This window comes from Cololabis saira, chromosome 13 (assembly GCF_033807715.1).
Source record: "Cololabis saira isolate AMF1-May2022 chromosome 13, fColSai1.1, whole genome shotgun sequence".
In the NCBI taxonomy this organism is placed as follows: Eukaryota; Metazoa; Chordata; class Actinopteri; order Beloniformes; family Belonidae; genus Cololabis; species Cololabis saira.
The window spans coordinates 6,677,072-6,697,124 of NC_084599.1; the positions used below are offsets into that span (position 1 = coordinate 6,677,072).

Here is a 20,053-nt window from a genome sequence, read left to right on the forward strand (position 1 = left end):
TCTTCCTCCAAACACGGCCAATGGAGTTTAGACCAAAAAGCTCTATTTTAGTCTCATCAGACCACATGACCTTCTCCCATTCCTCCTCTGGATCATCCAGATGGTCATTGGCAAACTTCAGACGGGCCTTGACATGCACTGGCTTGAGCAGGGGGACCTTGCGTGCGCTGCAGGATTTTAATCCATGACGGCGTAGTGTGTTACTAATGGTTTTCTTTGAGACTGTGGTCCCAGCTCTCTTCAGGTCATTGACCAGGTCCTGCCGTGTAGTTCTGGGCTGATCCCTCACCTTCCTCATGATCATTGATGCCCCACCAGGTGAGATTTAGCATGGAGCCCCAGACCGAGGGAGATTGACCGTCATCTTGAACTTCTTCCATTTTCTAATAATTGCACCAACAGTTGTTGCCTTCTCACCAAGCTGCTTGCCTATTGTCCTGTAGCCCATCCCAGCCTTGTGCAGGTCTACAATTTTATCCCTGATGTCCTTACACAGCTCTCTGGTCTTGGCCATTGTGGAGAGGTTGGAGTTTGTTTGATTGAGTGTGTGGACAGGTGTCTTTTATACAGGTAACAAGTTCAAACAGGTGCAGTTAATACAGGTAATGAGTGGAGAACAGGAGGGCTTCTTAAAGAAGAACTAACAGGTCTGTGAGAGCCGGAAGTCTTACTGGTTGACAGGTGATCAAATACTTATGTCATGCAATAAAATGCAAATTAATTACTTAAAAATCACACAATGTGATTTTCTGGATTTTTGAAGTTGAAGAGTACCTATGATAAAAATGACAGACTTCTACATGCTTTTCAAGTGGGAAAACCTGCAAAATCGGCAGTGTATCAAATACTTGTTCTCCCCACTGTACACCAGATCCTGCACCAGGTGATTCCACATGAAGTGACGTCACAAGGTTTAAACAATAATTCTGGAGCTCTGTGCTGGGGGCCCGGCTGGCCTCAGGTGTGTCAACAGTTCATATAACCTGTTTTTGTTGGCTTAGCTTCAGTTGGAGCTTTAGATCCACAAATCAGTCCTTTAAATGTAAAAAGCGAACCAAACTAAGATGCCAGCAGGATCAGGTCCCAAATCCTCCATCTCTGAAGTTTTACTGAAGAGGTTCCCCAGCGAGACCCGCTGAAAAGCTGGATGTAAAAGTGAACCAAACTAATGGCGCTTTTCCACTAGTACCTACTCAGCCAGACTCTACTTGCGCTTTCCCACTAGGGGTCTAACGTGCCGAGTAGATACTTTTCTGTATCTATTCTGCTGAGGTTCTAAGCGGCTGAGTCGGCTGTATCTGACATCATCACACTACAGACCACTGATTGGTCGGGGGGTTGGAGTCAGACGTCTGAGTCAGGAGGAGGAAATCAGAGAAAGAGACTCTGACGGATTCTTGTTCATTTTATTCAACAGGCAACGGCAGCAGAAGTCTGTTTGATCCAACTCTGAGGTGCAGATGTTCATGGGCGCAATTTCCACTGGGGACAGGGGGGACATGTCCCCCCCACTTTTCAAAATCATGTTTTTGTCCCCCCCACTTTTTATAGTTTAAAAACTAACGGTAGGCTCAGCCTGTAATTGCAAATCATCAAGACACCCAGTGCTAAGGTACTGACGGCACGGCGGCACAGCAGCCCCGCTCCCCCTCCTCCTCTCCCGTCTCCCCTCACTGCTGCTCAAGGCTGATTTATGGTTCCGCGTTAAATCGACGCAGAGCCTACGGCGTAGGTTACGATGCGATGCGCACCGTACAGTGCGCGTCGCCGCGTACACCGTAACCCTACGACGTAGGTTGTGCGTCGATTAACGCAGAACCATAAATCAGCCTTCACAGACAGACATCCAGGACGCGGCGCAGAAATGAAGAGGAGCCGGCAGCTCAGTTTAAAATCAATTTTTGCTATTAGTATTGTTACTTTAGAACAATATTACTCCAGTAAAAGTAAAAAGAACTTTGCATTAAAAATACTCTTAAATGCACAATTTATCCAAAACCTTACTCTAGCAAATGTAACTGAGTACTACCCACCTGGGTATGTGTGTTATATAGAGTATGGAAAGCACATTTTCCCTCTGCTGTTACTTCACTAACTGTAATGTTGGACTTACACCACAGGCTCAAACTCAGAGAGAGGCAGGGGAAAGCAGCAGCACTGTAGTGCAGGTTAATATGTTGTAAATGGTTAGGTGATTTTGGTTTGTTTATAAGGAAAGGAAGAAATGAACATCATCTATTTTCATATTTCATAGGAGAAATATGTGGAGACAGGTGTAAGTGAAGAAGACCAGTCATTTGTTTGTGTGTCTGCATGTGAGCTCTGAATTTTCTTTATTTTACCTATGTTTCATACTGAAAATTCCAGCCAAGGAAAGTGCCTTTTACATAAACTCTAGAGGTGCACACCGGACTCCTTTTGGCACCTTACAATAATATGAAACTTGGACTTTTTTAGCTAGCATGGCGGCAGCAGCAGTGAGTGGCTTGGCAGGCTCCACTCATGTGCATCAATCTTTGAACATCGCCGTTTTTAATCTCATTTATCTACTTATTAAGATACTTCTTTGGCCTTTAAACAAGCCACTGCATAGTATTTCGAAATGGGGCAGCAAAAGCAAAGGCAAACATGAACACAGCAACGCCGGCCTGTATCAACTCGTGTGCATTTATTTGGTACTACTACCTGTCTTATCTACCTGCAATACGCCGGGGACACTGACCGCAAAAGCGCAAGATCCTCATAATACCAGCGCTGATCCACTGGGCATTTTATCTGAAAAGACTCAACAGAATTTTTTGGGATTTGGTTATGTTGCAGTCTTCACAAGGATTCTTAAGGATGGCCGAGCTCATGATCTCAGGCCAGCAGTCAAAACTACATTCAGGCGGAAGAACAACAGCTTGCTTTCATCCAAAATACTTCTACTACTGTTACTATTATCGGGGGATGTCCATCTAAACCCCGGGCCCATTTTTCATCCGGTGCCCAACTCAACAGAGCAGCACATCATCCCAACACAGACAGAACCATCTGTAGTGACTGAATCCCTCCAATCCCTAACAACATCTACGACACTGACGCAACTCATCCTGGCTCCGGTGGCGGATGGCTTCTGTCTCGATGGAACCGAGGAGTGCGCTGTTTTTGGAGGTCGAAAGGATGGTGGGCTGACTGGTAAGGGCGCCATCACTGGGGCAGGCACGCCGGGCTGGCGTGGGTCCACAGGTGCCCTGCGTGAGCCCGCTGGACCGGCACAGCAGCTGGGGCTGCCTCCGGGGGCAGGTGCAGGGCTGGGTTGCCCAGTGCTTGCAGATGCCTCGGCGGCAGTGGTGCGTGGACAGTCCCGGACTGCTGGCACTGACACTCGGGTGAGTTCTGCGGGTCGCATTTGTTTACACAGTTTGCCGGTTGTGGACTGTCACCTTTGCGGTGATCAGACTGGGACAGCGGACGGGTGTCAACACGGACGGAGTCCCGCGAGGATAAAAGGACATTCATGCAATCATGCAACATTAAAACAAAGACAGTTAAAACTCTTTCAAACTGTAAATAATGCCAAAGTCATCTGGAACTCTGAAAACAAACCCAAAGGAATACTTGGAGGACATATAAATATCAGAAGCATACTGCCAAAAATAGATCAGATACAGAATTTACTTATTGATTCTAACTTGGATTTTCTGTGTATATCTGAAAGCTGGTTGAATTGTAATGTACCCACTGATTTAGTTAATATACCAGGATACTCATGTTACAGGAAAGACAGGATGGGTAGAGGGGGGGGCGTTGTAATTTATATTAGGGAGCATTTCAAATGCTCTGAGCTTGAACTGAATGTGAACTTGGAATGCTTGGGACTGAATGTAATTCTCTCCGCAAACATGAAATTTAATATAGTTGTGGTTTATAATCCTCCATCTCATGATGTCAATTTCTATAATGAACTGAAGACTCTTCTCTCTATTGACAATGGTTATGAATGTATGTTGTTTGGGGACTTTAACATCAACTGGCTGGAAAAACGTGGTAGATCAAAATTAAAATCAATTACAGAGAAATTTAAATATGAACAGCTCATAGATAGACCCACTCGAATTACTAGAAACAGTGAAACTCTTTTAGATTTGATTTTTACAAATAGGCCAGAAAGAATAACAAAAACATATAATCTTATTACTGGACTTTCAGACCATAATATGACACTGATTGTAAGAAAGCTAACTAAAAAACGTCTAGTTCATCATAACAAAATGGAAAATTCCATTTTAACAACAGGAATTCCCAAATCAAAAATAGCTAACTTTGAACATGATCTGAAGAAAATCAACTGGGAAAAAGTAACTAAAGAGCCAGATCTAAATTATAGTGTCAAAAGCGCTACCTCTACTTTAAGCAATCTAATAAATAAATACACAAAAACCTGGAGAAGTAAACCCAAAAAATACTCTCTTCCATGGTTTAATAATGATATACTTCAAATCATTAAAAAACGAGATCTTGCTCTGAAAAGATCCTTAATAACAAAAAACAACACTGACCATCTCATGTATACTAGCTTGAGGAATAAAGTGGTGTCTGAGTTGCGGAAGGCCAAGACTAATTATTTCTCCAAACTCATTGAAGAGGCCAATGGCTGTAGCTCTAAACTATGGCAACACATAAACAGATTAACCAATTCCAGTACGCAAAAGCATCCTAAAATAAACTGTCTTAAGGTTTGTAATGAGCCCATTTACAGTAATGAGACCATTGCAAATGTTTTTAACCACTTTTTTATTGAGTCTGTAACAGAACTGGCAAGTCATTTTAAAACTATTGAGTCAAACTCTAAAGAAGTGAATCAGATTCATTCTGAGTCTTTTCATATCAAAGAAGTGTCTCAGGATAAAGTTAAAAAAGTAATTGTGAACATGAGTAACTCCATGTCAAAGGACATTCATAATCTACATGCTGTCTTAATCAAGAAGTATCTGAATTGTCTGCTGGAGCCAATTACTTATTTAGTAAACCTGTCAATAAAAACAAAATCATTTCCAGACAGATGGAAAACTGCAATAATTACTCCGGTCTATAAATCAGGAGACAAGGAGATAGCAAGTAACTATAGGCCTATTGCTATCCTCCCTGTAATATCAAAAGTCCTGGAGAAAATTGTAGCTGAGCAATTGATGGAACATTTAGAGTCTAACCAATTGCTTTACTCACAGCAATTTGGATTTAGACAAAAATACTCCACAGAAACAGCTAATTGCTATTTGCTTGAAAGAGTCAAAGGTCTACTGGATAAAGGACTTGTTGTGGGGGCAGTGTTCTTGGATCTAAAAAAGGCCTTTGATACTGTTAACCATAGCATCCTACTGAGTAAGTTAAATCAATTCAAAATGTCACCAGAAGCTCTGCAGTGGTTTAAGTCTTACCTGGAGGGGAGACAACAATGTGTCAGGGTCAATGGGGTGAAGTCAAGCCTGCATACCAACAGCATGGGAGTACCACAAGGGTCTGTACTCGGACCACTGTTATTTTCCATGTACATTAATGACTTACCAAACTGCTGTCCGCGTGTCAACTGCCAGATGTATGCTGATGACACTGTCATCTACGTGTCCGCAAAAACACCAAGCTTGGCAGGCGAGCAGCTGACACAGGCACTACTAAATATTCATAAATGGCTTGAGCTGTCATATTTAACTCTTAATGTAAAGAAAACTGTCTCCATGTGTTTCTCTATACGTGATAGGGCTGCTAATGACATATTTGAGGTATGGATCGACCAGGAAAAAATTGATGTAGTGACCGAAGTCAAGTACCTAGGCAATATTCTGGACAAGAATTTAAAATTCAACAGTCAGGTTAAGCAAATTTCCAAGAAGGTCAAACCAAATCTAAATTTATTTCGTTATATTCGAAGGAATTTGTCATGTCAAACTGCTCGATTATACATGCATGCAATGATCTTTTCACATCTGTCATATTGCATCACATCATGGTCATTTGCCTCTCAAACAACTCTAAAACCTATAACATCATTATACAAGCAGGCAATAAAAATTATGGATCAGAAACCTATGAGATGGCACCACTGTGAAATTTTAAGAAAACACAACCTTTTAACTTTTGAAAACTTTGTGAATTTTAGTAGTCTTAAACTGGTTTTTAAATGTTTATATAATCATGTTTCACCCCTGTTCTCTGAAGTCGTTATTAGGCATCAGAGCTCTGGTAGAGTAACCACACGGGCCTGCACCAATGGTGATTGTCGTATCCCAAATTATAAGACCTCTTTTGGTGAGTCGGTTTTTTCTGTGAAGGGTGCAAAACTCTGGAATTCTTTACCGACTAATTTAAAATTAGAAACGTGTGGCAATATTTTTAACAGAGGACTCAAACTATGGCTCAAGTCAAAACAACAGTGCCTACATGAATAGGTCAGGTCTGGTTCTGCTCTTGAATGTTGTCTTTGCTTTAGATCTTATGTCATCCTCTAATTTTATTGTATATCTTATTGTATTGTATTTATATTATTTTTTTAAAAAGCCTCCTGTGGACAAGTGTTGCAAATTAGCATGTATGCTAAAACACTCAAACAGTGCATTTGGTTTGTCCTATGTTATTGTGATGTCCATACCAAATAAAGAAATATAATAATAATAATAAGTGCAGGCAAGCAGGAACCCAAACATGTTAGCCCAAAAGTGATTGTAGAACAGCATCTCAGCAACAAAACCTTAAGATCAAGAGAAGTGGTGCTGTGAGTTTCCTTGGCTCAACATTATAAACAAGGAGGAGTCAATGGAATCCTATGTGTTTTCTGTTCCCAAGCTTTTGAAAATGAAAAATCAAGCCTGGCCAAGAATGCAGACCCAGCATTTTCCCAAAACGGGCAAAAAAAAAAAAATGTAAAATTTCTAAAAAAGTAAATGCATATTAAAATTGTTTGATTGTTCGCATTCACACACACATAGTCTTACAAAGCCACACTGCACATCCACGCTACAGCTACACGCACAAATTTGCCGTTCCTACTTGTGTCCCCCACCTCTGAAACGAAAGTTTCACCCTTGCAGATGTTCATAAACCTGGTGCTGAGGAGAGAATTAAAAAGGGATCTAGACGGAGATAAGGAACGACCAGATCTACCAGGAGCTCTGTCTCTTCATAGCTGCTCACGGCTCCAGCTGACTTTTCAGCAGAACAAAAAAAAGTGTTGCCGCTTGAAGCTTCTCTCACTTTCATTTTTTAACTTTTTAACTATCTAATTTTTTAGCATTTTTTAACTCATTTGTAACTTTACGTCACAGCAGCTTCACTCCAAACTCCTACTTCTGATCTGGGTATTGAAACGAAATGAGGGCAAGGCGAGTGGATTTGCGCTGAGTAGGTACTAGGGGAAAAGGGCCATAAGATGCCAGCAGGATCAGGTCTGAAATCCTCCATCGCTGAAGTTTTACTGAAGAGGTTCCCAGGCAGACCCCCCTAAAAGCTGGGAACGGCCCTGGATGGAGACTCCATTCATCTGCATGCTCTCTCTGCCACCTTCTCTCTCCCTATCATCCGCTCTCTCCCTCTCTACTATCATCTCCTTCTCTCCCTCCCTCTCTCCTTCACACTCTTTTTGTCATTCCCCCTCTCTCTCTCTCTCTCTCCCTCTGTTTTTCTCATTCCCCCTCTCTCTCTCTCTCTCTCTCTCCCTCCCTCTGTTTTTCTCATTCTCTCTCTCTCTCTCTCCCTCTCTACTATTATCTCCTTCTCTCCCTCCCCATCTATCTCCCTCTCTCTCTCTCTCCCTCTCTCTCTCTCTATCTCTCTCCCTCCCTCTCTCTCTCACGCAGCAGTGGTTCATCTTCCACGAGACGGATAAACGTCTGCAGGTTTCGGATCAGGGGAACGGGACCTGAACGGGACCTGAACGGGACCTGAACCGGACCGAAGCCGGGCCGCATTTACACTGTAGCAGCACCGAGCCGGGCCGGGCTGAGCCGGGACGTGTCGGTTCTGCAGCGGTTCGGTTCTACTGCGGCAGCGCGGGTTTGCGCTCCGAGGTGAGCGTGCTCAGTGTGTGTGTGTGTGTGTGTGTGTGTGTGTGTGTGTGTGTGTGTGTGTGTGTGTGTGTGTGTGTGTGTGTGTGTGTGTGTGTGTGTGTGTGTGTGCTCGTGCTGCATGGATGCATCAGAACCTGAACGATGCTCCGAACCGAGCTGCAGTCACGTGACTGCAGTCCTGCAGTCCACACCTGTCTGTCTGCACATGAGTGTGTGTGAACATCAGTGTGTTTGAACATCTGTCCATCTGTCTGTCTGCACATCTGAACATCTGTCCGTCTGCACATCTGCACATCTGTGTGTCGGTCATGATGAAGCAGCTCCTCTTCCTCTCATCATTGGCAGGACCAATCTGTATCACTTCCAACCGCCACAATTGGTTTTAAATAAAAAAATAAATACATAAAACAGGCAGCTGCATCGTCGCATGAACATGTCTCCAAGAGATCCAGCATCAGCAGCAGGTCCTGGTCCAGCTGGTCCTGGTCCAGCTGGTCCTGGTCCAGCTGGTCCTGGTCCAGCTGGTCCTGGTCCAGCAGGTCCTGGTCCTGTAGGTCCTGGTCCAGCAGGTCCTGGTCCAGCAGGTCCTGGTCCTGCAGGTCCTGGTCCTGCAGGTCCTGGTCCTGCAGGTCCTGGTCCAGCAGGTCCTGGTCCTGCAGGTCCTGGTCCTGCAGGTCCTGGTCCTGCAGGTCCTGGTCCTGCAGGTCCTGGTCCAGCAGGTCCTGGTCCAGCAGGTCCTGGTCCAGCAGGTCCTGGTCCAGCAGGTCCTGGTCCTGCAGGTCCTGGTCCTGCAGGTCCTGGTCCTGCAGGTCCTGGTCCTGCAGGTCCTGGTCCAGCAGGTCCTGGTCCAGCAGGTCCTGGTCCAGCAGGTCCTGGTCCAGCAGGTCCTGGTCCAGCAGGTCCTGGTCCAGCAGGTCCTGGTCCTGCAGTTCCTGGTCCAGCAGATCCTACATATATGATGCCATATCTGAACTCCTGTCTAAGGCCCCGTTTACACGTGGCAAAAAAACGTGGTGTTTTCATGTGTTTTGGCCGTTCGTTTACACGAAAACGAAGCTCAAAGTCTCCAAAAACCATAATTTCTGAAAACTCCGGTCAAAGTGGAGATTTGCAAAAACTCCGTCTTCACGTTTACTTGTAAATAGAGAGAAACGGACATTTAGGCTTCAGAACGTCACATTATGAGACAGAAACGTCACCAGCGTCATGTGTGCGACCCGTGTTTACAATTTGTTTGGCCACGTCAATATTTTCTTGTATTTTACTTGTTTTATATTCTAACGTTACACTTAAAAGTAACTCCAAACGAAAGACTCTCGTTCATCTTGGAAGTAACTGGAAGTTACTCGTGTCATTTGTTGATGTTTTTTTTCCAGGATTCTGATTGGCTAGCATGACTTTATCTTCTCGTTACACTGCCCCCTGTAGGTTTGGCTGCTCATAGCACCGTAACAGCTATTTATGCAGGTTTGTGTAAATGATGGTATTTTTTCAAAACGTAGAGGGGGAAATATCCGTTTTTGTAAATACCCGGCTACGTGTAAACGTGGCCTAAGCATCCAGGCAGTCTTGTGGGGATTTAAAGGCTGGTCTTCCCAGGTTCACGCAGGGCGTGCATGTTGACGGTAGTGGGGAGAACTTCCTGGACTAAGACCTTCACGAAGCCCTGGATGACTGGATGCAGCCCGGCAGGAGCAGCACGTACTAAGACACACATATGTGGGAAAATATAGGACCGTCTCCGAGAAACCAGGGACACCAGATGGATGACGGGTGTGGTGGAGGATCCATGCGCTGGCGGATTATAAAACCAGACAGAAGACGGAGGACAGTGATGCTTCTCTACCAGACACGCTCAACGATTTCTGTGGTTGGTTTGAAGCTTCAGATCCAAAAACAGGTGTGAGACCTGGCCCCCTCCAAACACCTGTTCATCCTGGAGTCGTCTGACCCCAGGATCAGGCCAGGAAAGGTGCAGGATGGGACACCCTGGGACACCCTGGGACATGGGTCAAAACCAGAAGATCTGAATGAGAAGATGTCTGATTTTCTGCCAATCCTGTGTTCAATGTAACGGCCTTCCACTGGCCCCAGCGCAGGTGTGGGGCCCCTCCAGAGCAGGTGTGGGCCCTCTGGAGCAGGTGTGGGCCCTCTGGAGCAGGTGTGGGCCTCTCTGGAGCAGGTGTGGGCCCCTCTGGAGCAGGTGTGGGCCCTCTGGAGCAGGTGTGGGCCCTCTGGAGCAGGTGTGGGCCCCTCTGGAGCAGGTGTGGGCCTCTCTGGAGCAGGTGTGGGCCTCTCTGGAGCAGGTGTGGGCCCTCTGGAGCAGGTGTGGGCCTCTCTGGAGCAGGTGTGGGCCCCTCTGGAGCAGGTGTGGGACCTCTGGAGCAGGTGTGGGCCTCTCTGGAGCAGGTGTGGGCCCCTCTGGAGCAGGTGTGGGACCTCTGGAGCAGGTGTGGGCCCTCTGGAGCAGGTGTGGGGCCTCTGGAGCAGGTGTGGGGCCTCTGGAGCAGGTGTGGGCCCTCTGGAGCAGGTGTGGGCCCTCTGGAGCAGGTGTGGGGCCTCTGGAGCAGGTGTGGGGCCTCTGGAGCAGGTGTGGGCCCTCTGGAGCAGGTGTGGGCCCCTCTGGAGCAGGTGTGGGGCCTCTGGAGCAGGTGTGGGCCCTCTGGAGCAGGTGTGGGCCCTCTGGAGCAGGTGGGGCCTTTGTTGCAGATGTGGGCCCTCTGGAGCAGGTGTGGGCCCTCTTGAGCAGGTGTGGCCCCTCTGGAGCAGGTGTGGGCCCCCTCTTGAGCAGGTGTGGCCCCTCTAGAGCAGGTGTGGGGCCTCTGGAGCAGGTGTGGGCCCCCTCTTGAGCAGGTGTGGCCCCTCTGGAGCAGGTGTGGGCCCCCTCTTGAGCAGGTGTGGCCCCTCTAGAGCAGGTGTGGCCCCTCCGGAGCAGGTGTGGGCCCCCTCTTGAGCAGGTGTGGCCCCTCTAGAGCAGGTGTGGGGCCTCTGGAGCAGGTGTGGGCCCCCTCTTGAGCAGGTGTGGCCCCTCTGGAGCAGGTGTGGGCCCTCTGGAGCAGGTGGAGAACACAGCGCGGGTGTGGGCCCCTCCGGAGCAGGTGTGGGCCCTCTGGAGCAGGTGTGGGCCCCTCCGGAGCAGGTGTGGGCCTCTCTGGAGCAGGTGTGGGGCCCTCTGGAGCAGGTGTGGGCCCCTCCGGAGCAGGTGTGGGGCCTCTGGAGCAGGTGTGGGCCCTCTGGGGCAGGTGTGGGCCCTCTGGAGCAGGTGTGGGGCCTCTGGGGCAGGTGTGGGCCCTCTGGAGCAGGTGGGGAACAGCGCAGGTGTTTGTAATGTTTGAAGTTGTTAAAACATCCAGAACTGTCAGCAGGGATCACATGACCTCTGGTTGCTATGGTGACGCTGCTGTGTGTTGCAGGTGGATGAGGATGATGATGACAAGCTTTTCCTCTTCAGACAAGATGAAGAAGAAACCGGCGAAGGACAGCCTGACCCTGCTGCCGTGCTTCTACTTCGTGGAGGTGAGAAACAAAACACACCACTTCAATACTTCATCCGCCCAAAACACACCAAGTGTCTGATATACTTTCACTTCTTTAGCCGACATTTTTAGATGCATTAAACACATAAATTAAAATCCTGCTGAATAAAACTCTCAGGTTGTAGTTTCTGCTTCTTCAGGCACGTTTGCTTCACGCGTACGTTTCTGTCCTGTTGTTGGTGCACATGTGGATGTCCTGGTCCGCCGCAGCTGCCCATCGTGGCGTCGTCCATGGTGTCTCTCTACTTCCTGGAGCTGACCGACGTGGTGCGGCCCGCTCAGGTGGGCTTCCGCTGCCACGACCGGGACCTCAGCATGCCGTACGTGGACGGCGGGGACGAGCTGATCCCCCTGCTGATGCTGCTGAGCCTCGCCTTCGCCGGCCCCGCCGCCTCGGTAACCCCCACTTCCATTCAATTCAATTCAATTTGATTTTATTTATATGTAAATTAGGGCTGTGCGATTAATCGATTTTAAATCTAAATCGGATTTATTAATCAAGACGATGTTAAAAAAAAGAAAATCGGAAAATCGATTTTCCTTTTTTGCAGCTGGCTGCATGCGTCTAGTCTTGTTTGGTCAAGAAAATTGTAAATGTTGTCACTTTACTAAACTCAAGGAGGATTTACAGTATCTTTCAATTGCACTTCATTCCCAATAGGGAAATTTGTTTGCTATTTTTCTTTAAAAATAAAGATAAAATCTTTGAAACAATTTATTCCATTGTCTTTTGTAGTTTTACCAAAAAAATCGAAATCGAAATCGAAAATCGGGTTTTCAGAGAAAAAAATCTGGATTTTATTTTTGTCCAAAATCGCCCAGCCCTAATGTAAATGTAAATGTACTTTAGTTATATAGCACTTTACAGCCACCACTAAGTGAGCCAAAGTGCTTTACAGAATAAAACATACAGAAATATATTATACAATCATAAGACAGAGCAAAAAAAAAAAAAAAGAATAAAAAGTGTCACCACACTACTGGGTATTAAAAGCTCTAAATAAGGTTCGAAATATGTCAACCCACAAAGTAGAGCAATATTTTTTACAGCCTCCACATGAAGCTACCAGAGAGAACAAAAACTCAAGTATAAATAACTTCTGGCTGTATTTTTAGCAACTAGACTAAACTTCATTGTAAAGCAATAAAATGTGGATTATGGAGGCTGTGAAATATGTTTCACACGATGTCAGACAGGTGTTATACACATCATAAACTGATGGCACGTTAATACATGTTTAGTTTTTCAACGTTGCAAGTTCCAAGTCTTATTTAATCTTTTTTTTTGTCTGCACATATATTAATGCTTAATACCAAGTTGGTAAAAACATTAAAATTTTAATTGTTATAATTTTAATATATGAGGGGTGACATCCGCTGCTAGTCTGAAACGACAAAAACACAGGGAAACGCACAACGGGTACACAAGCCTTTGAAATCTGTAAGAGAAAAAACAAAGAAACAGACACGAGAAAAGGCAGAGACACAAACAGCAACCATTCCAGGTCCCTTCATCTGAAATGTCAAACGCTGATCGATTAATGATGCAACCTAAACACATTTTTTTTTTTTTGGGCTCTAGTGGCCCTTTATTCAAGCTGCAGATATGAAAGGGGTAGAGAGAGAGATCGGGGATGACATGCAGCAAAGGTGCGCAGGCCGGGATTGGAACCTGCGACCGCTGCAGGAGGACTGTAGCCTCAGTATATGAGCTGCTGCTTAACCCACTGCGCCACCGAGCGGCCCGCAACCTAAACACATTTACACGTCGTCTGAGAACCACCGCTCCAAACATCCGTCAGATTTAAGTCTTAGATTAAATTAATGCAGTTGTACAATTAATTTATGTGTAAACATGCGTATTTATATACAAGTCCAATCATTACTCCTTCACAAGTTACTGTTGAGTTCGGAGACGTCCTCCTCCCCGTGAAACATGACGGATGGTTGGTGGCTGCGTTGGAGCCACAAAGGTCTTTTTTAGTCCTCATCTGACGGGCGACTTGGAGTCACGGATAAAATTAATTAAAACAGTCCTCGTCTTCACAGCTTCATCCACTGCTCGTCCACAAATAAAGAGTCATAGACATTGAAAAGACAGATCAATAATCAAATGAAAGAGGGGAAATCAATATTCACAATTACAACACTAATACTCAATCCACTGACGGTTTCACCTGGAGTTGTGATGCTCTTACTCTCACTGCCACCACAGCAGAAAAGACATAAAAGTGAGAGAAATGGAAGAAAATGTTCTGCCGCTGAATAAATCAATATCACCTGGTCCACCTGACTTTTACCACACCAATTTACTTTCTTGTGTTGAATTGAATAACTACTGTAAAACATGTACGCATTCAGTTTCCATTTGTTATCATTATTGTAACTTAATTTAGGGAGAACTCTGTGGGGAGCAGGGCCTCTTCTCCCGGTCTGGGAGCTGGTGTGGGGCCCCTCCTCAATAAACCTTTAAGAGGATCCTAGTAACACTTCAGTCTGTTACACTTTAAGAAGAAAACAGACAATTTTTTTTCCATTCTGAGAGTCAAATTTAAGTTGAGCTAGCTAGACGAACCTAGCTATCTGACATAGCTTGAGCGTGAGCCGCACGATGACGCTTAGAGTAGGAGGAAAACAGGAACCATTGGAAAGAACAAACTTTTTCAAACAATTTTAAAGGGGACCTATTATGGCATCTAATACCTATTTTAAACAGGCCTTGAATGTCTTAAAAACAAGCTTTTGATTGTTTTTGCTAAATAAATGAGAAATTCAGCCTCTGAGCCATGTCTTTATCTTCCCATTCTCTAACCTCATTATCTATGCAGGATTCTGAGTGGGCGGGGCTATGATAATGAGGCTCTGTGCTGATTGGCTGCCTGAATGACGCGATACACCACTACCAAAAAACACTGTGTCATAACTGCATGCAATGCGAGCGAGCGTCAGCGACAAAATCAATTCCATTGCTTTATTTTCTATTGGACTGTCCTAACTGGCCGCAGCAACGCAGTGCTGCGCAGCACGACGCGGCGCGCCGTTTAGAGCTGAACATTTGTCGGACACCCTGCTTCTATTCTCTTCCTGTCGCTCGCGTTGAAAGCCGGTTGAAAGCGCTGTAGGAAACAGTCATGATGAGGAACGGCTGATCCAGTTAGTTGAAATGAGAAGTTATCTCTATGATTCCTCCTCATTTCACTACAAAAACCTCAATAAAGTGGCAGATGCTGGAGGGAGATGGACAGAGAGTGTCCGATGTCACGCAGTGCTATGATAGTCGGACGCTCGCATGCAGTTATGAAGGACGCGCCGTTTAGTTGTGGGCGTGGTTTGAATTTTTGTTGCTTAACGAAAGGGAGCAGAATCTTATTGGCTCGTAGATCCACATCACACTGGACGGCTCATCCGGGCGGCTGTACAGACACTGCAGAATTTGGTTGCTTTCCTCCTTGTCTGAGTTGGCAGGCTGAGGGGAGACCACTTTATATATGTTAAAGCAAGAGAAAACCTGTTTTTCATAATAGGTTCATAGTTCATAGTTACTGCAAGTTACCACTTACCAGCTATGGCTTGCACAGCTAGCCTCAGCTAACTCAGCTAGCCTCAGCTAAGTCATGTGGGGTTGGTGTGTTTTTGTTGCCAGATCATGCTGGTGGAAGGATTCATCTACTGTCTTCAGTCCCGTCTCAAGCTCCGCAGAGCTGAAGGCAGCATCATGGCTGGAGGCTGCAGCTTCAACTCCTTCCTGAGGAGGACGGTCCGCTTCGTAGGTACGGAGGCACACACCTGTTGACCCCTTCCCTGTCCCCCCCCTCACTTGTCCTTACGTGGAATGACCCCTGTCTGTCGACACAGGTGTGCATGTATTCGGGCTGTGTGCTACGGCGCTGCTCACTGACATCATCCAGCTGTCCACGGGTTACCACGCCCCCTTCTTCCTCACCGTCTGTAAACCCAACTACACTCTGGCAGGCGTGTCATGCAACAGAAACGCTTACATCACCAAAGACATCTGCTCGGGGCACGACCAGCACGCCATCACAGCAGCCAGGTGCCTGAATCACGCCACGCTCGCCTTGTTGTTAAGAAGAAGTTTGTAATAAGCAATTTGTATTTTGTGTTTCCTAACAGGAGGACGTTCCCTTCCCAGCATGCAACTCTGTCGGCCTTTGCAGCAGTTTATGTTTCTGTAAGTGTTGCTGTTTTGTTATGTTGAAGATCTGGTTTTGTAAAACAAATGATGTGAAGGAATCTCCAGTTCCTCTACTGACCACCAGGGTCTGATCCAGACCTGCAGTTCCTCTACTGACCACCAGGGTCTGGATCCAGACCATACTGACCAGTTCTGCTGAATGATGGTCAGTTCTACTGGATGATGGTCAGTTATGCTGGATGATAGTTATTTCTGCTGGATGATGGTTATTTCTGCTGGATGATGGTTATTTCTGATGGATGATGGTTATTTCTACTGGATGATGGTCAGTTCTACTGGATGATGGTTATTTCTGCTGGATGATGGTTATTTCTGATGGATGATGGTTATTTCTACTGGATGATGGTCAGTTCTGCTGGATGATGGTTATTTCTACTGGATGATGGTCAGTTCTGCTGGATGATGGTTATTTCTACTGGATGATGGTCAGTTCTGCTGGATGATGGTTATTTCTACTGGATGATGGTCAGTTCTGCTGGATGATGGTCAGTTCTGCTGGATGATGGTTATTTCTGCTGGATGATGGTCAGTTCTGCTGGATGATGGTTATTTCTGATGGATGATGGTCAGTTCTGCTGGATGATGGTTATTTCTGCTGAATGATGGTCAGTTCTGCTGGATGATGGTTATTTCTACTGGATGATGGTCAGTTCTGCTGGATGATGGTTATTTCTGATGGATGATGGTCAGTTCTGCTGGATGATGGTTATTTCTGCTGGATGATGGTTATTTCTACTGGATGATGGTTATTTCTACTGGATGATGGTCAGTTCTGCTGGATGATGGTCAGTTCTGCTGGATGATGGTTATTTCTGCTGGATGATGGTCAGTTCTACTGGATGATGGTTATTTCTGCTGGATGATGGTTATTTCTGCTGGATGATGGTTATTTCTGCTGGATGATGGTCAGTTCTGCTGGATGATGGTTATTTCTGATGGACGATGGTCAGTTCTGCTGGATGATGGTTATTTCTGATGGACGATGGTTATTTCTGATGGATGATGGTCAGTTCTACTGGATGATGGTTATTTCTGCTGGATGATGGTTATTTCTGCTGATGATGGTCAGTTCTGCTGGATGATGGTTATTTCTGCTGGATGATGGTCAGTTCTGCTGGATGATGGTTATTTCTGATGGACGATGGTTATTTCTGATGGATGATGGTTATTTCTGCTGGATGATGGTCAGTTCTACTGGATGATGGTCAGTTCTACTGGATGATGGTTATTTCTGCTGGATGATGGTCAGTTCTACTGGATGATGGTCAGTTCTACTGGATGATGGTTATTTCTGCTGGATGATGGTCAGTTCTGCTGGATGATGGTTATTTCTGCTGGATGATGGTCAGTTCTGCTGGATGATGGTTATTTCTGCTGGATGATGGTCAGTTCTGCTGGATGATGGTTATTTCTGCTGGATGATGGTCAGTTCTGCTGGATGATGGTTATTTCTGATGGACGATGGTTATTTCTGATGGATGATGGTCAGTTCTACTGGATGATGGTTATTTCTGCTGGATGATGGTCAGTTCTGCTGGATGATGGTTATTTCTGCTGGATGATGGTCAGTTCTGCTGGATGATGGTTATTTCTGCTGGATGATGGTCAGTTCTGCTGGATGATGGTTATTTCTGATGGACGATGGTTATTTCTGATGGATGATGGTCAGTTCTACTGGATGATGGTTATTTCTGCTGGATGATGGTTATTTCTGCTGGATGATGGTTATTTCTGCTGGATGATGGTCAGTTCTGCTGGATGATGGTTATTTCTGCTGAATGATGGTCAGTTCTGCTGGATGATGGTTATTTCTACTGGATGATGGTCAGTTCTGCTGGATGATGGTTATTTCTGATGGATGATGGTCAGTTCTGCTGGATGATGGTTATTTCTGCTGGATGATGGTTATTTCTACTGGATGATGGTTATTTCTACTGGATGATGGTCAGTTCTGCTGGATGATGGTCAGTTCTGCTGGATGATGGTTATTTCTGCTGGATGATGGTCAGTTCTACTGGATGATGGTTATTTCTGCTGGATGATGGTTATTTCTGCTGGATGATGGTTATTTCTGCTGGATGATGGTCAGTTCTGCTGGATGATGGTTATTTCTGATGGACGATGGTCAGTTCTGCTGGATGATGGTTATTTCTGATGGACGATGGTTATTTCTGATGGATGATGGTCAGTTCTACTGGATGATGGTTATTTCTGCTGGATGATGGTTATTTCTGCTGATGATGGTCAGTTCTGCTGGATGATGGTTATTTCTGCTGGATGATGGTCAGTTCTGCTGGATGATGGTTATTTCTGATGGACGATGGTTATTTCTGATGGATGATGGTTATTTCTGCTGGATGATGGTCAGTTCTACTGGATGATGGTCAGTTCTACTGGATGATGGTTATTTCTGCTGGATGATGGTCAGTTCTACTGGATGATGGTCAGTTCTACTGGATGATGGTTATTTCTGCTGGATGATGGTCAGTTCTGCTGGATGATGGTTATTTCTGCTGGATGATGGTCAGTTCTGCTGGATGATGGTTATTTCTGCTGGATGATGGTCAGTTCTGCTGGATGATGGTTATTTCTGCTGGATGATGGTCAGTTCTGCTGGATGATGGTTATTTCTGATGGACGATGGTTATTTCTGATGGATGATGGTCAGTTCTACTGGATGATGGTTATTTCTGCTGGATGATGGTCAGTTCTGCTGGATGATGGTTATTTCTGCTGGATGATGGTCAGTTCTGCTGGATGATGGTTATTTCTACTGGATGATGGTCAGTTCTGCTGGATGATGGTCAGTTCTGCTGGATGATGGTTATTTCTGCTGGATGATGGTTATTTCTGCTGGATGATGGTCAGTTCTGCTGGATGATGGTTATTTCTGATGGACGATGGTTATTTCTGCTGGATGATGGTCAGTTCTGCTGGATGATGGTTATTTCTGATGGACGATGGTTATTTCTGATGGATGATGGTCAGTTCTACTGGATGATGGTTATTTCTGCTGGATGATGGTTATTTCTGCTGGATGATGGTTATTTCTGCTGGATGATGGTCAGTTCTACTGGATGATGGTTATTTCTGATGGACGATGGTTATTTCTGATGGATGATGGTTATTTCTGCTGGATGATGGTCAGTTCTACTGGATGATGGTCAGTTCTGCTGGATGATGGTTATTTCTGCTGGATGATGGTCAGTTCTGCTGGATGATGGTTATTTCTGATGGACGATGGTTATTTCTGATGGATGATGGTCAGTTCTACTGGATGATGGTTATTTCTACTGGATGATGGTCAGTTCTGCTGGATGATGGTCAGTTCTGCTGGATGATGGTTATTTCTGCTGGATGATGGTCAGTTCTACTGGATGATGGTCAGTTCTGCTGGATGATGGTCAGTTCTGCTGGATGATGGTTATTTCTGCTGGATGATGGTCAGTTCTACTGGATGATGGTCAGTTCTGCTGGATGATGGTCAGTTCTGCTGGATGATGGTCAGTTCTGCTGGATGATGGTTATTTCTGATGAATGATGGTTATTTCTGCTGGATGATGGTCAGTTCTACTGGATGATGGTCAGTTCTACTGGATGATGGTTATTTCTGCTGGATGATGGTTATTTCTGCTGGATGATGGTCAGTTCTGCTGGATGATGGTTATTTCTGCTGGATGATGGTTATTTCTGCTGGATGATGGTCAGTTCTGCTGGATGATGGTTATTTCTGATGGACGATGGTTATTTCTGATGGATGATGGTCAGTTCTACTGGATGATGGTTATTTCTGCTGGATGATGGTCAGTTCTACTGGATGATGGTTATTTCTGCTGGATGATGGTCAGTTCTACTGGATGATGGTTATTTCTGCTGGATGATGGTCAGTTCAAGGGAATGATGGGGAATTCCGATGGATGATGGTTAGTTGTGTCGAATGGTGGTCGGTTCAGGTGGATAAATGTCAGTTCAGGTGGATAATGGTCAGTTCTGGGGGATGATGGTCAGTTTTGTCAGATTTTGATCAGTTGTGTTGGATGATGGTCAGTTCTGAGAGATAGTGGTCAGTTCAAGTGGATGATGGTCAGTTCGTTGGGGTGATGGCTCATTTACATGGATGATGGTCAGTTCACATGGATGATGGTCAGTTCACATGGATGATGGTCAGTTCACATGGATGATGGTCAGTTCTGGGGTTTGGTGGTCAGTTCTGTGGGATGATGGTCAGTTCACGTGGATGATGGTTAGTTCTGGGGATGGTG

General features: G+C 45.6%; 1 protein-coding gene across 1 annotated transcript in view; it reads left to right on the forward strand.

The window, feature by feature from the left end:
* Positions 1-7,899: 7,899 nt before the first annotated feature.
* Positions 7,900-20,053, forward strand: part of plppr3b (phospholipid phosphatase related 3b) — a 25,216-nt gene continuing 13,062 nt past the window's right edge. The window contains exons 1-6 of the mRNA XM_061736988.1: positions 7,900-8,042; positions 11,456-11,558; positions 11,789-11,974; positions 15,222-15,348; positions 15,434-15,629; positions 15,710-15,767. Coding sequence (XP_061592972.1) covers positions 11,460-11,558; positions 11,789-11,974; positions 15,222-15,348; positions 15,434-15,629; positions 15,710-15,767 — 666 coding nt within the window. The 5' untranslated portion in view covers positions 7,900-8,042; positions 11,456-11,459. The remainder of the gene's footprint in view (positions 8,043-11,455; positions 11,559-11,788; positions 11,975-15,221; positions 15,349-15,433; positions 15,630-15,709; positions 15,768-20,053) is intronic.